This window comes from Pieris brassicae, chromosome 1 (assembly GCF_905147105.1).
Source record: "Pieris brassicae chromosome 1, ilPieBrab1.1, whole genome shotgun sequence".
In the NCBI taxonomy this organism is placed as follows: Eukaryota; Metazoa; Arthropoda; class Insecta; order Lepidoptera; family Pieridae; genus Pieris; species Pieris brassicae.
Window position 1 is genome coordinate 1,767,746 of NC_059665.1, and position 17,873 is coordinate 1,785,618.

The following is a 17,873-nucleotide window of genomic DNA, read 5'->3' on the forward strand; positions in this document are numbered from 1 at the left end:
TCTACATGCGCAATTAACACTATCTTCAATAAATAGGGATCAGGCAAGTACGGCTCACCTTCTGACAATGTGATCGCTAGTTCCCCTGTTCTTAGAATAGTGTGGAGTGGGTATTGGCTGGAAAAGAAAGTAAAAAAATATTTGGTACAACTTGAGGGATTTGGATTGGTCTCTCTGACTGGAATGTATAGTAACCTAAATTAATCAATAAAGCTTTTATAAATTTCACGAATGTTTAAATTATCAATTTGTATGACTCAAAACTTGGCGATTATATAGAATGGCGGAGAGTTTCTTTCCAGTTCTTGTCCGCTCTGCGCACTTGACTTGCGAACTGGTAGTAAATGAAAATCTAAAATCAATTAAACGTTTTCTGTTGACGTTCATAAGTTTACTTGCCTATGTGAATAAAGTAATTTTGAGTTTGAGAATATTACCTATTTAATTACTGTAAATTATTCTATAAAACATGGATTACTAAATTCGCTTAAATTTGATCGTAGATTATAATAACTCTTCGAAACGAACCACAAAACATTACAAAAGGTCAGTTCTAGAATAGTACAATTAAGTTCGGTATTATTACACAGGAATCCATGGGAAAATACGCGATCATAATGTTAGCTATTAATAAAATGATTTATGAATCCTTATAATGTATCCGTACAAATTTATTTGACGTTTATTTAGACTTGTGATGAAAATGAAACCTCGATGGTACAGCTCATACGTTCCAGTGTCTATTATATTAATGTCATGTATCGTATACCTTTTGATTATAACACAAATTACCAGCACATAGATATATTTAATGTAATAAAAAAAAACTCTGGTATATTTTATTAATAATGGGTTTGTTATTTTTTCTTTATATTTAATATATGTTGTAATGATCAATGCATCTTAGAACTAAGAATTTAGAATTTATTATAAATATATGTTTTGGTTTTGTTTTATTTTCCAGTCAAAATTGTTAACTGTGCTTTATGTTAATGTTTGAATGTGTATTCCGTTTTTGGGTTTTGTGTATAATGTATTTGTTTGGCTATTGTTCTGTGAGCTGTACGAATACTGATGAGCAAATAAACAAATAAATTTTAGAGAGTTCCGCGGTGGATCGAAACGAGAACTAGATTGGTACAATTAAAACCCAGGAGTTGTAAACTTGAAAGGCCCTTAAGAGTAAACCAGACAAGCCTTACGCAGGATACGACAAATTTAGAAAAATCGCAATTACAACTGGCTTCCGGTTGCCTAAATATAGCACCTTCTAACAAAGTTCTTCGACAAAAATATAACGCATATGTTTATTTATTTTACCCCGCGAACTTAATATGATTTTTTTACTTAGCCTACCTTTTTAGTAGCTACATATGGAACATTATTATATGCTAAGTCATAGATTCTAACGAATAAAAATTGAATTTTAGATTCTCTTAATAAAACCTTCCTTAAAATAAAACTGGCATATTTTACGTTTCATTTTTATTTTTAGAGAAAGAAAGAAAGAAAAATCTTTTTTATACACGATAAAAGGATATTTAGGTAAAATAAAGTACACTTGTCCCCACTAGGATTCCCTGTGTTGTGGGCAGCCAGTCTCATCCTTATGACATTACCTTTACTTCATGATTTCTACTATAATACAAATTTATAATTAAACTATTTTTGTACACTATGAATATTTTCTGTATCAACTTAGGACAGGTTGACAAGGTGGTTTGAGATTTTTAGTGAATATATGTATTGTGAGTTTTGAAATGTTAGTAAAAATAGATGGTAAGAAAGCATTATACTAGATTTTGATCGCGGTCAACGGATCAATAACAAACCATTCTTGATACCGTTTTACTTTTCTTTAGATTAGATAGGGATTAAATTGGCTGACGTAACACTAAGATTACGTTGACAACTAGGCGGAACTTAGAGAGGAAAAACTAAATAAGGAAGTAACAAGCACCACATATTAATAGGTGTAAGTATTTTACAAGTATTATATGAATTATATGCATTACGTTAGTATCTATTTATCTAGGCGTCCATGCGTCGGGTTGTATCTATCTCTAAAATATGGCTATGGCTGGCCATGCGTCATACTCGTGAACGGGTGCTACTTGTGGTGACTGGTCAGGCTTGAATTCGTGTATGCGGTGATATAAGTTATTTCGACTATGTATTTGCGTGTTGTTCCCACGAGAATGTAAGTGCGTGCTCCTATTTCACCATGCCTCCTCCTGATAGAGGACAAATCATTGTTTTTGATTTATTTTAATTACTAAAGATGTCATGTGGAACATGGTGTAATGGTTGCAGCTCCTTACAAACGTTGTGTAAAATAAAAACTGGGCGATTAAAAAGAGCGACGGAGAGTTTATTGCCAGTTCTTCTCTTTCGTGATTGGAGAACTGGCTGTAAAATTATAAACATTTCTGTTTTTGACGTTCATAAGTGTACATTGTGTTACCTATATGAATAAATGATTTCGAATTTGAATTGCCTTAATACCTAAACCGATAATCCCATAAAATAAAAAAAATAAAAAATCAACTAAATGAACCCGACCCGTAATATTATTAACACACATTCCAAATCTTGAAATTAGTGTTATCCTATACATATTTCTAAATAACTGATGCTTTATTCATCCTGCGTAAATTTTGTTACATATTCTTTAAATTGAACAATTCCGGGTTATATTAAATTAAATTTGCTTATGTACTAATATAATATAACTTTTAACGATAAATTATTTACACTCCGTTACCTTATACAAAAATATACATTAAAAAAAACAGGTTACATAAGTTAGGCAACGAGAGGTTTTATCGCTTACAAGTTATATATTCAACGCAACCCTAGTATGGAAAAATAAAAATAAAAACACCTACAGAGGGTGAAGTACAAGAAGTGCATAAATAATTAACAAAAAGAATATAAAATAGCTAAATAATATATAGTAGCTAAAACTAAAATTAACATTAATAATATTAAACAAAATGTAAAAACTAATCTTAGCGGTTATGAGTCATAATTAATATATAAGTTAAGTCGTAATTTATATATAAGCTAATTAAGGGGCAGAAGATAAATGCAGAAAAATATTATTTACTCAATTTAAAGACTGAGCTCGTCTCATATCAAGAGGTAAGGAGTTTCATAGCAGGATACTATGCACAGTAAAGATTGATAGAATTCAGTTTGAGTAGGCGTTTCAAGTATTAGATTGTCAAGGGAACTCAAATCAAAGCTACCGCCAATAAAATATAAATAAATTAAATCATAACATTTATCGAACTTTCGAGCGCTTTTCATCGCGGTCAGCGATAGAGTGACATAAATGTCGAGTAATAGAGTTAATGGACTTTTATTTTAATGTGTAATACCCGCATAATCATCATCATCATCATCAATGGCTGGACAGCTTATGGGCCTCAGCCTCCAAGTATCTTTTCGACATTGCAATCTGCCTCGTGCTTCTCTGACAATTCGGGTCAACCAGGTTTACTCTTGTCACCACCTTGTGAGTTCAGTAAGATCCTTTATCCGTGACCCGTATATCATTTACTTGAGCGTGGAACATAATCGTTGAGGATGTTTCAAATTTCTTCATTGAAGCGAATACCAAACACTGTGGTCACATACAGAACCAAAAATTCTTATGAGAATCTTACCTCAAAAATAATCAGAGAAAAATCTTCTTGCTAAGGGCCCAGGATTCAGAACCATAACTGAGCGATGTTACCAACAGAATTTTGTGCAGCACAAGTTTCGTATTCTTTCTGAGAAGTGTTCTCCCAAAACCTTGAGTTTTAACTTTTTTGATGTACAGGTCTTGGCTAATACTTGGTTGCGATTTTTATTATCATCCTCACAATAGTTTTAAATGCATTTTAATGTTTCAACTGACGTATAGAATATATTTAATAGATACCTGACCTAATCTTAACTGGAACTAAAAGTAGATCGTGCATGTCAAACGTCACTTTCGATCCATCACGTTTTTAATCCTGTTAGTTAAACGAGCGTAGTTAAGAAGATTAAAATAACTTTACCTATGACATAACAGCTTTTGACATCAATCAAATTTAATGTTAATCTGTTAAGTTCATTAACATAGGGACCTTGGTATTCTTTATCATTATTAGTAACAAATACCTATAAATTAGTAGTACTAATAAAATATAGAAAGTATATAGACAATTATTAGTACTACTAGAATCCGCATCATACAAAGTGATTAAAGTGATCAACGTGGCATAAAAAAAATGATTAAAGTGAAACTTCTTTTTCGGCGTTGGGAAAAAAATATCGTCACATTTTTCGTTTACGCGTCACATTTTTCCGTTACGCGCCATCTTTTTCTTGTCCCTACCACGGATGATTCGAAGAGATTCAAAGCCATTAATAACAAAAATATATAATAACGATAACAATGATTGTAATAATTCTATTACAATTAATTAAATTCTGTAATAATCTAAATAAGGCTAATGAAATAATTGTATCATTTGTATTCATGACTATTAATATAAAAGCCTTTTGTTAAACTTTATCTTATCTAACCAATTTCTATAAAGTTGCATACAGTAGATCATTTTTCGAAAAATAGGGTCATAAAGAAGTTTCACTTGTTACGTGTGTTCACTAGTATACACACACATTTTATACATATAATATGTACATTTAATTAAGACTAGAATTAATCTATAAGAGTCCCATATGGTTATTTAATTCACTACACTCAGTAACGTGATACACACAAACAAAATAGCCATCTAAATAAATAGTTCTAACATAATGGGTACACTGATTTTTTCCTAGAATCCTAGTTAATAGTGTCTAAAATATGTTACAGTATATTACATGAAAATAATAGTAATCAGAAATGATACGAAAAATTAAAAAGTATAAATATTAAAAATTCCAATTACTAAATTTTTGCTTATGTGTGTTAGTCTTAAATTGGAACGAAATTAGGTTTTACAATAATCAAAAGTACATCTAAAGTGTCTAATTTTTCACTATACAATTATACCTATCTACCTACTTATAACTGTATACTAATTATATGATTTTTATCCAGTGATATATATGTATTGTTATATATATATATATAAATAAATTCCTATCAGTTCGGCATGTGTACCACTTGTTTTCTCGATAAATAATAAAAAAAATTCTCTTCAGGGTCACTCCGAGTCGAAAGGGGCTAAGAAGCGAGACAAGAGTGTGAGCAATGGCAACAAACAGACCAGAGGTGTTGCCACTTCCTTTGGCTTTAGGCGACGTCCGGCCAGCACATCAAGAGCTGATGATAACTCTAGAAAGAAGTCACACGATAGAAATGGGAATGGAGGTATGCTTGTACTATAAAAAAATCCTCGTTAGGTGACGTCTATTTCAGGTCTCTTTAGAAATGTTCAACAAATAATTGAGGTCGTTTATAAGCCGGCAACGCACTCGCTAGCCTTCTGGCATTAACAGTGTCTATCGGCGGTATCACTTATCATCAGACCAGCCTTCTGTCCATTTGCTTTATAAAAAAGGTCGTAATTATTGTATCGAGTTTTGTACCTCCACCAATAACGTAATTATAAAGGTAAAGGCAAAAATATAACCAAACCTACCCTTGGACATATGCTAGACTTCCGGTTACGGCAGGTGTATGCCATGACACCCATTTGTATAGCTTCCATATCAAACACCATTTTCAAGAATTAATGTGTTCTTTTGAAGGTTATTTTCCTAAGAAGATTCGATTGCAACCGGCCGTGTAAAAGAAAAAACCTTAAGTTTAAAATAGAGAATGTTGTATTATATACAATGGGATTATTATAACACCTTACAAAACTGGCTTCTACGTAAGAACATATTTTTAGCTTACGCACCTACGCGAATATTACGCAATAATTCAATAAAAAAATTACATTATTAAAGTAAGTCACCGATGAATGCTTCTTGCTACACAACCTGATTCCGTCATGCTTCCAAACTACTCGTCTAGAGGTACGCTGGAGTTTCACTCCTTCGTTACTGACATATCCAAGTGTTGCACTACACGTTGGATCGCCGTTCCTTGTGAAAACAGCAAATGAATGCTGCAACTGCTTGCCCCCTTATCCCTAAATTGGCATTGGCAACTCCTGAACAGGTGTGCACTCCCATAGGCATAGAGTTTAAGAATACAAAATTCCACCCGTATCACCTCGTTCCACGACTGAGCGTTTTTCAAGGCTATGTGGAACCAGCTGCCCACTCAAGTATTTCCGAACCAATTCGACTTACGGTCCTTCAAGAAAAGAGCGTACAAATTCTTAAAAGGCCGGCAATCGACTCGCGAGCCCTCTGGCATTGAGAGTGTCCATGGGCGGCGGTATCACTTAACATCAGGTGAGCCTCCTGCCGGTTTGCCCCCTGTTTTATAAAAAAACAAATAGGCCACATCTCACTTAAAATCAGGTTGTAGCCAGTCCAGTTAATACTTAAATTTAAGGTATTAATACTTTAGCTGATATTAATGCTTCATTATATAGTTTACTAGCTGCTCCCGCGAACTTTGTTTCTCCTTAATGTGGTTTTAGTTAGCCTTAATACCGTGACACGAAAGAATAATTTCACTGTATTATCGTCAGTATAATTTGAATTTGATTTACTCTTCGGTCTCAGTAACACATGGCTGGCTATGCTAACACCAAAAATTAAAAAAGTAGAAATAATTTAATTTCACGGTATTTCGTTTACTACAAAATAAATTATCTTTTACTTTAGCCTCAATAACACTTGGTAATCATGATATTGAATTGTAGATTATATGACAAGTTTGTCGGTTTACCATAGCAGTGCCATCTATTGATTACTTACTCAATCCAGTCGAAAAGTATCGACATCTGTTAGAATCTTTTGGAGTTAACAGATAATTGTTACTGTCAATTAATTATAGACAAATAATTTGCAATAAAATAAAATTGCGACTATAATTAAAGATCTAAGCTACCCTATCTCTTAAGATGGACCAGACTGCTCACGGCGTGCCAATTTAATTTAAAATCAATTAAGTAGTTTAGGAGTCCATCGCGGAGCAACATCGTGACAGGAGATTTATATATATTAAGAAGATTTAACTAAGATGTAAGTGAGAAGGGCTCCTGTATTAGAATTCAGAATTTGTTCCGTCGTCCTCGTCAGCCTGCTGACGTACACTGCTGGATGTAAGCCTCTCCCCTAAATTTCCAGTACGATCGGTACCCTGTGCTTTTCATTCGACGCCTTCCTTCCACCCATCCTTCCATCCTGACCCTCGGACATTCCAGCCCTTTGTCCCATCGGCCATCCGTTCTTCGGGTAATCCAAAAGCAAATATTCATCTATGTAATACATAAAAATTGGATAATTTGATCCGAAACAACGTGTTTGAATAATAATTTATTATGTTTTACATAGTCTGGACGAATCGATTTATGTGAGAATTAAAAGTGTTTTAATAATATTTAAAGTTTATGGTAATATTTATGAATTAGGAAATCGTCAGAACAACACAACACTGTACTAAACAATTTTAGTTTATATGAAACTCCATGCACGAGCTATGACGAAATATTCATGGCACGCACGAGTTTTGTATCCTAACATTAATTAAGTTTAATGTATATATTATGTTAGTAAATAATTAGAAGCGTAAACTAAATGTTAGTAATCTTCGCATAATGAAACTTTATTTCTTTCCACAGTCATAAATTGTAATAGATACATCTTGTTTCGTGTAAAAGGTTGATTAACACCAAAAATTAAAAAAGTAGAAATAATTTAATTTCACGGTATTTCGTTTACTACAAAATAAATTATCTTTTACTTTAGCCTCAATAACACTTGGTAATCATGATATTGAATTGTAGATTATATGACAAGTTTGTCGGTTTACCATAGCAGTGCCATCTATTGATTACTTACTCAATCCAGTCGAAAAGTATCGACATCTGTTAGAATCTTTTGGAGTTAACAGATAATTGTTACTGTCAATTAATTATAGACAAATAATTTGCAATAAAATAAAATTGCGACTATAATTAAAGATCTAAGCTACCCTATCTCTTAAGATGGACCAGACTGCTCACGGCGTGCCAATTTAATTTAAAATCAATTAAGTAGTTTAGGAGTCCATCGCGGAGCAACATCGTGACAGGAGATTTATATATATTAAGAAGATTTAACTAAGATGTAAGTGAGAAGGGCTCCTGTATTAGAATTCAGAATTTGTTCCGTCGTCCTCGTCAGCCTGCTGACGTACACTGCTGGATGTAAGCCTCTCCCCTAAATTTCCAGTACGATCGGTACCCTGTGCTTTTCATTCGACGCCTTCCTTCCACCCATCCTTCCATCCTGACCCTCGGACATTCCAGCCCTTTGTCCCATCGGCCATCCGTTCTTCGGGTAATCCAAAAGCAAATATTCATCTATGTAATACATAAAAATTGGATAATTTGATCCGAAACAACGTGTTTGAATAATAATTTATTATGTTTTACATAGTCTGGACGAATCGATTTATGTGAGAATTAAAAGTGTTTTAATAATATTTAAAGTTTATGGTAATATTTATGAATTAGGAAATCGTCAGAACAACACAACACTGTACTAAACAATTTTAGTTTATATGAAACTCCATGCACGAGCTATGACGAAATATTCATGGCACGCACGAGTTTTGTATCCTAACATTAATTAAGTTTAATGTATATATTATGTTAGTAAATAATTAGAAGCGTAAACTAAATGTTAGTAATCTTCGCATAATGAAACTTTATTTCTTTCCACAGTCATAAATTGTAATAGATACATCTTGTTTCGTGTAAAAGGTTGATTACACTTGTATTTTAGTGTCACTTATATTTATGAACACTAAAGAAAGTTAGTGTTTGTTAGCGTCCCAATATCTCTAATTTAAAAGTAGTTATAATCTTATATTTAAAACGAATATGACACTAAGCTTCAACCATTAGATTACATTTAACATATATTTGCACGTAATCTACAACAAACGCCATCAAACTTTACTCACGGCTGAACCTTTTTTTACATTGTTATAGGCTGTTTTACTCATGAATAATTTTAAAGGTATAAATCGTGGCAAAAATACAAATTTTCCTCTATATTTTGTCTCGCCAGTTTTCAGCAATCGAGCGATATTTCTAGCTGGGCACAATTCCTTGTTCCAGTGCTCACTCGATCCGCTAGTAAATAATGTATTGAATACACGATTATACTCTTTTAATAAGCTTTAAACATTGTCTAGGTTCTACAGAAGAGCTGCGAGCCGAAGAAGTTCTGTCCGGTCGCTCTACGCCCCTCGCTCGGCCGCGGAAGGAAGCTGCGGGGCAACCACTCAGAACTAATCGGTAATGTATTATTCAAAACAATAATGCACAAAATTCCATAATGGACTAGTGTCTAGTGAACTTGAAGTATTAGAATTACTTCAGTAAGGCACTTTTGTTTACACTTTTCTTCACTGACTCAATATTCACTTTAAAGTTTTAGTGATTCACCCGGGTGCTTTTTTTATGGAATCTCGCTGTTGGCCTTAAGGGCCTTTATAGCTCACCTCGGGCTGTTTGGCGAGCGTAGCTCGGCTAGAATGCCGTTTTATCCCGCGGGTAGCGCAAGGGCGTCTCCTGTGAGACTCGAACCTCGGCTTGGGGCGTCGCGGGGTGGTCAATCGCCTGAAGTGCAGGACGGAAACTCACTGGAGTGAGCGAAGTGTGAAGTAAAGGTCCTCGCCTTCCCCGGTGAAGGCGCTTTATTTACCCTAATCTGTGATTGGCTATTTTTATTGGCCGCGCGGGCGGCTTTTAATTTATCGTTTGCTACAGTAATTGGATCGTCCGGATCCGTTAGTGTGTGTCGAGGCCTCCTACGAGCCTTTTTGTCGGGAAGGGGTAGTAGTTGATGCTTTTACGCACCAGCGTATTGGGATGGTGATTAGCCTTGTCAAAGTGGCATGTGGACGCCAACTTCATCCGTTGGGTTATGGTAGGGAGCTCCAGGTCGTGGTGGAGATCGACGTTTCTCACGTAAAAGGGCGCACCGGTCGCGATTCTCATGCATCGCGACTGAAGCACCTGTAGGCGGTGGATATGGGAGGGGGCACAATGCGCAAAGACTACGCTAGCGTATGTCATGCACTGTCGGATGCAGGCCTTGTGTCTGAGAGACCCCGGGTGCTTTTTTTTTTTTTTTTGAAGAAGGAATCTCGCTGTTGGCCTTATGGGCCTTTACAGCTCAGCTCGAGCTGTTTTGGCGAGCGTAGCTCGGCCAGAATGGCGTTTTATCCCGCGGCTAGTGCAAGGGCGTCTCCTGTGAGACTCGAACCTCGGCTTGGGCCGTCGCGGGGTGGTCAATCGCCTGAAGGGCAGGACGGAAGCTCACTGGAGTGAGCGAAGTGCGAAGTAAAGGTCTTCGCCTTCCCCGGTGAAGGCAGTTTTTTACCCTAATCTGTGATTGGCTATTTTTATTATTTTTGGCCGCGCGGGCGGCTTTTAATTTATCGTAATTGCTACGGTAATTGGATCATCCGGATCCGTTAGTTTGTGTCGGGGCCTCCTACGAGCCCTGTTTGTCGGGAAGGGGACCCCGGGTGCGCAAGTGCAGCTTGTTTTTATATCCTTTTCCCTACTTCGACATGATCCCCTCCGGGCTGACTATGACGTCAGTTCCGTAAAAGCACAGAGTAAGTAAACTGAAAAACTGTGACACGTGCGCTCTTACCTTAAATAGCGTGATTATATTTCTTGAACTAAAATTAGTAGGATTTATATAATTAAAATGCTAACACTAGTTAAAATAATAACTTAGCTTAGTTTTATTTAAGCTTTACTTAGCGTTTATAAAACTTTTTAGATTAAAACATGAAATTCTTTCTTTACCGTGTTAACTACAGTCAAAACCCTTTACGACGACATCGTTTCGAACAACATCCCGGTTATATTGACTAAAATCAAAGGTCCCGGCTGAATTCTACTGTATTAGGTACATAATAACATTATCATCGGCTGTTACGACTATTGGTTTTTACGACCAAATATGTCGTTATAACAGATTTTGACTGTAATAGTAAAAACTTTATTCGTGACAGAAATATGGTTGTGACAAAATTCGTTAGTCCACTAGACACTAGGGAGTCCCTGTTATGTGGCTAACTATATAACAAATAGTATTGTCTTTTGTTAACATAGCTTTTACACATTGAAAGAAAACACTTTTGAACCGGCTATGTATTATTATAAACTTATAATTTACATAATTTTAAAATGTTAAAAAGTGTTTTCTATGTAACAATTATTCCGTTGTTCATGGTGCAGTTTTCGTGACAGTCATTCAGTATGTGTATGGGTGTGTATGTATTTATTTGAGAGTGTAGTAGTGAGTTGTTATATGCGTGTGCTGTGTCTGTGTTAGTTTTTCGAATCTGAGAGTCGTGACGATATATATATAAATCCTTTTTATTTATCGAAGTTAAGTCTAATAATATCCGAATGGATCAATGAGAAGTTCATGGCCATTGAAATGTTGCATAAACGTGCTTTTCTTATTTTATTGAGGCTCTATTAATTCCTAAAGCGCCTGGCGTTTGCAATTATTTCCATTCTAGATGCTTACCTCATCAGAAGATTCAAGCCTTACTGAGAGTCTTTGCTAGTATTTACAATGAGAGCCTTTTAATTTAGATACATTTAAACACGTTTCTATTTCAATCTTTATAGTGTATCTGTGTGGCCTTTTTTGGCCTCTGCACAGTGCCACTTTCTGCCACGTACAACCTAATGTTTCTTAAATTATTTAAAGAAACAATTATAGTTAAATTCCTTTTTTTGTACCCTTGAGGGGGGGGGGGCTGTTGTAAAACGTTACGATGCGGGACGGGGATTGAATTACGCGTTATTGTTAATATTATTTTCACCTTTTCAGTACTTTGCACCTCATGGTAAGTTTTAGGTATAAAGAGTCACTTATTATTGGATACAGGATTGGCGCGTTTCATGGGAGGGGTCAAGAATCTCCAAAGATTGCGTGACGTAATACTTGAACGCCCTTAACTTTTTTTTTTATAAAATAGGGGGCAAACGGGCAGGAGGCTCACCTGATGTTAAGTGATACCGCCGCCCATGGACACTCTCAATGCCAGAGGGCTCGCGAGTGCGTTGCCGGCCTTTTAAGAATTTGTACGCTCTTTTCTTGAAGGACCCTAAGTCGAATTGGTTCGGAAATACTTCAGTGGGCAGCTGGTTCCACATAGCGGTGGTGCGCGGCAAAAATTACCTTGAAAAACGCTCAATTGCATATAAATCAACCTGCTGTAATTGCATATAAATCTTGAATTCAAATAGACTTCTGTACCGCTATGAATGCTGGATTGAATAAAGATGACCAGCTGATGATAGATGATAAATAGCTTATTAAGAAAGAACGAATATCGATGTCGCAGCCAACTAGTTAGCCTTTTAACAAAACAGCGTTTAACTAGCGGCCTGAAAGATATTCAGCCGTAGCATTTGTTACATGATTTAATAAACTGGCCGGCCAATGATTAGGCAATTCGTACGATGGTGTGACCATGTGACAGAATATAGATGAAAATGTGACATAAAAAATATTTCTTTAAAAATTGCTTGCAAACAAGTTGTTTTGTTTTTTGGTCATTTAATTTGCCTCCAAATATAGTAAACCTGGCGTCGGAATTAGACTATGACATTACGAAATCATTTTAATAAAGTTTGCATAATTGGCAGGCAGAATGAAATGCTGTATGGCGAATTTCGTTTTAACAAAACAATCAGCTCCATCTGTAACATCTGAAAGTGATAGTGTTTGTAATTTAATCGTTTCTGAATATTTCAACGAAGAGCGATTCGAATCGTTGACAACCACTCCGAGCGGCTAGATCTCTTGGCATTGTCTTTCTTGAATAAAAATATCTTTATTCATATAGGTAAAAATGTACACTTATGAACGTCAAGAAAAACAAATTAAATTAACTGTAAATTTACATTTACAAACAGTTCGCAAGTCAAAGGCGTAGAGCGGGTAAGAAGAACTGGCAAGAAACTTTCCGCCACTCTTTTCAATCGCCAAGTTTTTAATACAAATTGTTTGAACTGGAGCAAATCAATCCCAAGGATTAGCATCATCAGCATGATTAATTTACGTTTAACGAGGGCTTTCAATTTATTTAGTGATATCTCTAATTTCGTTTGGGAGTTTGTTGTAAAAACGAATACAATTTCCATATAAGGAGTGGTTTATCTTCTGGAGCCTGGTTGGTCGCACACTCAAATTAGTTCTATCACGCGTATTATACTGGTGAAAGTCACCATTTGTTTTAAAATCGTTTAAGTTTCGGACGTCGAGGCAGAATACGCACCACCGCTATGTGCAACCTGCTGCCCAGGGAAGTATTTCCGAAGCAATTCGACAAAGGGTCCTTAAAGATCGTATCAATTCTAAAAATGCCAACGTACTCTATAAAAAATATATATTCTTAGATCTTGCGATCGCGATACTCAATAGCTGTTTTGATTGGGAGTTACGCTGATCGGATTAGTAAAATAATATTTTCTATGGTGAAAGTTATACAGAACTTCCTATTTTGCCGTGTAATTTATATGCGCAAAAGAAAGTGAGAATTATAGATAAAAATGAAATCATGTCTCAGATATCATTAATTTCCGCTAATGTAAAACAACTATTTCGCAAATAGTTACATAATTTTTATAACAAGTTTTATGTTTTTATGGGTTCGACGGTATTTATTCTACGAATTTTGTGAAAGGCATAATAATCTTTCATCCACCACAGATATAAATAAAATGTTTACTACTCTAAGCGGCCCGTGTCAGGGAGACGGCCACTTGCGACTTTTTCCAGCTGCCCTTTGGATCCCGTCGTCCCATCGCTCTATCAGTCTGCCCTTGTCTGCCTTTGACCAGTCCATTCGATTACTGTTTTAGATGTGTCCTCTGTATAGCGGGCTACGTGCCCTACCCATCTACTCATATCATCTTAAAATATAGGCATGTTGCTGTCAAAGGAATATGTTGTTTATAATACATTGAACTAGGTCAAACTATGTTTATATAACCGAATTTTGAAAAGATAATATTAATAGATAAACATCGATTCTAAAAAATTTATAAAGCGTACTAAAGTACGAAAGTCTCGTTGTTATTGAAGTTAAACTTCTTTAGGCGAAAACGATGAGACTAAATTTTTAAAACGTGCGTGCACACCGTCACGAAAAACCGACACCATGAAGTTAGCATAGACAACATTTAAAAAAAACTGTTTCTTTAATTATGTAAATATTTTATGTGATATTTAAATAACCTTTATTTAACAAGATAATGCGTTATATTAAAGCTTTCAATGTGTTAAATACCTTTTTCTAATGTTAGTGTAATTATTTCTACAAACTTAGTATAAGGCGAAAGATAAAAAAAATAATCTTGTTACGTCAAAGAAGTATAACGCGTGTAGTAAGTACACACACTTGTTTTTTTTTATGATGAGTTGTTAAAAAGAGATAGATAGATATTCTATTTATCTAAACATCCTTTTCTTATTATGTATAATAAAGGGTTTTCTTTCGGTAAATTTTTTATATTATACAGAGAAATTAGTATTGGATTATTTTCTTTGAATAGACTTTAAAACTACTGGACCGACTGGAAATATTTCAAGAATCCAATAAGATCCCTGATGAACAAAGGCTATAGAATGTTTTAAAAGTTACCATTGACAGGAAATAGAACAGTAATCCGTTATAATTATAAATCCGTACCGCGTTGTGGGACATTGCGTCGTAGATTCTGGTACAAAAACGTTTTTTTTTAACAATTCAAAAACTAGGAACACGAATTTATAAAGTTAGTTTTATCTTTTAACAACACAATTGAAACGGGTGGAAAGGTACGCAAAACTAATTATGGCCTTGACAAATCATTATAAATACGCTATAGAATACAACTTCAGAAATCTCCGCATTATAGGGTGGAAATACCGCGTTATACGGGCGACAGAAATCGTGTTATAGGGGGATTACTGTACTACAGTTTTATAGAACACTTTAAAATTTACAAAATATCAATATCATAAATTCAACGATTATATATTTAATAGAATAAATATCTATCCGTACGAAGCCCTTACTGTAACGTTAGTTCATTAAAAGAGATAGGTTCATCTCTAAGACTATCTCTTTTTAACTAGGTCTTAAAAGTGAAATTACTCGAGTATATTAAAGCACGAATTAAAACGAAACCGAAAGCAATGAGAATATACGCAAGAGTGAAACTTTGCGGCATTAAAATTGCAGGCGTTTTATTTTACTGTTTTCATTTTTAATCTCCTTTGGCTTTTTAGTTTGTGAATGAAATACTTCTATCGTTATATTCTTAGTATAACAAACTTTCTATTGACAAGAATAGGTATTTAAAATGAATTATATCATTCATTTAGTTATATTTTCCTGACTTATATAACAATAAATATCTATTTGTCTTTATACACTAACTCTGTTTTTGTGTCTATTAGTGTCAGATAAAGGTAAAAATTAAGAAAGTTGATCGGAACATTAGAAGAAAACTTGTATTAATTATTATTATGTCTGATATCAGTTGTTTGAAATAACTGTCGGCGATTGACAGATGCGCCCTGCAAATACCATTTAACACAGAGCATAAAAGTCAATATTAATATATTTGACGGAACAACGTCTAAGGATTAGCCAGTTACCAACATTTCATAACAAATAACGTTATGGACTAGAAGTAATCCATTTGCCATACATCTCGTGAAATCGCTAACAAAGTCAGACATTTCCATAAATTGAACTCATTACGTTATAGACATGTATTAGCTATAAGTGCACTTTTGTGTGTTAGCATCCTCTTTTCACACACATTTCATTCCCTAGGTTCGGTTTCAGGCAACAGCACAACAAGACAGCTAAGGTTTCTGACATGAGTATGGCCGCGGAGCAAGCCTTCGCCCCACCGAAAGATAAGGAAACCGCTATTAATAATAATACATTAGGTAAGTTTGATTTGTGTATTTATAACCTAATATATCATAAATAAGCACTCAGTCTATATTAGCACTTATTAATTTAAAAAAATTAGTATAATAAACTATTCTAGTAAGAAAAAACGATTAACATAACCTATTATAAACTACAAAAATGTTTCCCTAACATCGCAATATTGTAATAGAATAATACTATAACATTTTCTATAATAAAATAGTGTTGTGTTATTTATAAGTATAATTTAGGTCCAAGGAGGTTTATTTCTACTAGATGGCATACACAAGTGAGTTTATTTTTCTGCAGCAGTTTAGCGCATGCGTATTTGTGGTTGATTTTGGCGCCATTCATATGTCAAAAGATTTTTTTTGATAAAATATGTTGTATTTGAATTATGTAATTATAATCTAAGAAAAACACTTTTTGAACGGATTAAAGCTATGTATTATTTTTAAAACTTATAGTTATTTACATAATTCTAAATTTTAAATTTTTTCCGACGTTTCGCGTACTTTTCAGTGTGCGTGGTCACGGTGACAACGGTGATAATTATAATCTAATTAATTTTTGTTTGCCAAAACTTTTAATTTACTTATTTAATAAAGTGTTTTCATCATTTTAGATAAGAAAAGTATAAATATATCATACAACAATCCCGCTCTCCCCACTCAAGTTACTGGAAATTGTGTGACTAACATAGTTGGTGCAGCTGGCCTGCCTAAACCTGTCACAAAGCAAACTGTCATATTGACTTACCAAGCACAACAGTATCCACATGTAAGTATTGAAACATAGCTGAATATTGTGAGCTCAGTTGGCGTCAAAGAAAATCGTACTTTATTACGACGGATTAAAGTTTATATCTGTTAAAATAAATGGGCCTTACTAGATTTTGACTAGAAAATGTATGATGTATATAGTCACTCAACTGAATCAAAGTTGAATAAGTATTCTCTATAAAAAGTTCTATTGTTCAAATATAAATATCGACGTTTTCATATCACAACCATTGAAGTATCTTATAAATAAAATGTTTCCATGGTAACGAATGTTTTTATTTGGTAATTATTTTAGTATCTCAACGCCACCGGTGTTGGAGCGATGTTCACATAAATGAAACACAATGGCCGAAGCTGTCTTTAATTATTATATATTCTCGGAAACAAGAAGAGTTCATTTATCGCCACTAATTTGTTATTTTATTGATTGGGCTTTAAACAGGCCAATTTTTAAAGGCCGGCAACGCACAGCCCTCTCGTAATGTGAGTATATAGGCGGCGGTATCACTTTACATCAGGTGAACCTGCCCGTTTGCCCCATTTTACATAAAAAAGTGATTAAGTGAAATAAATAAGTGATTGTCTAAAATTATTCCCGTAAAAATATGCTTAAAACATTGACCAGGATGGCAGAAAACCACCAAAAATCGAACCACCAAGTATTCGCAGCGCACCCGCGGCTCGGCAGCCTGCCTTCGACGCTCAGAAACCTCCCGGAAAATACACCTTCCAAACAAACCAACTCCCAAGGCCTCAGTTTCCCGCGGTGAAAACTATAGATGCTAAAACTACTAAGCAGGTAAGGCTACAAAATTTCATTCATATAATTTAAAAAAAAGCAGTGGTACAACCTTCATGAACTTTATATTTTTTTAATATTTAGGATAAAGTCTATCTTGCACTCCTCCTTCATCGGGCAAAGTATCCTACTATGGAATTCCATACCAAATCATATCAAACGATCTCAGTCCTTAAATTTGTTTAAAAGTCTTCTTTTTGATCATTTTCCTTCTGCCTCGTTA

General features: G+C 34.6%; 1 protein-coding gene across 13 annotated transcripts in view; it reads left to right on the forward strand.

The window, feature by feature from the left end:
- LOC123720678 overlaps positions 1-17,873 on the forward strand; it is a 113,536-nt gene that overhangs the window by 46,886 nt on the left and 48,777 nt on the right. For 12 of the 13 annotated variants that reach the window (XM_045677423.1, XM_045656141.1, XM_045655966.1 and 9 more), the window contains 5 exons: positions 5,188-5,356; positions 9,290-9,392; positions 15,965-16,083; positions 16,695-16,849; positions 17,477-17,650. In XM_045677423.1, the coding sequence (XP_045533379.1) occupies positions 5,188-5,356; positions 9,290-9,392; positions 15,965-16,083; positions 16,695-16,849; positions 17,477-17,650 (720 nt within the window). The remainder of the gene's footprint in view (positions 1-5,187; positions 5,357-9,289; positions 9,393-15,964; positions 16,084-16,694; positions 16,850-17,476; positions 17,651-17,873) is intronic. The other variant, XM_045656057.1, reaches the window with a different exon arrangement.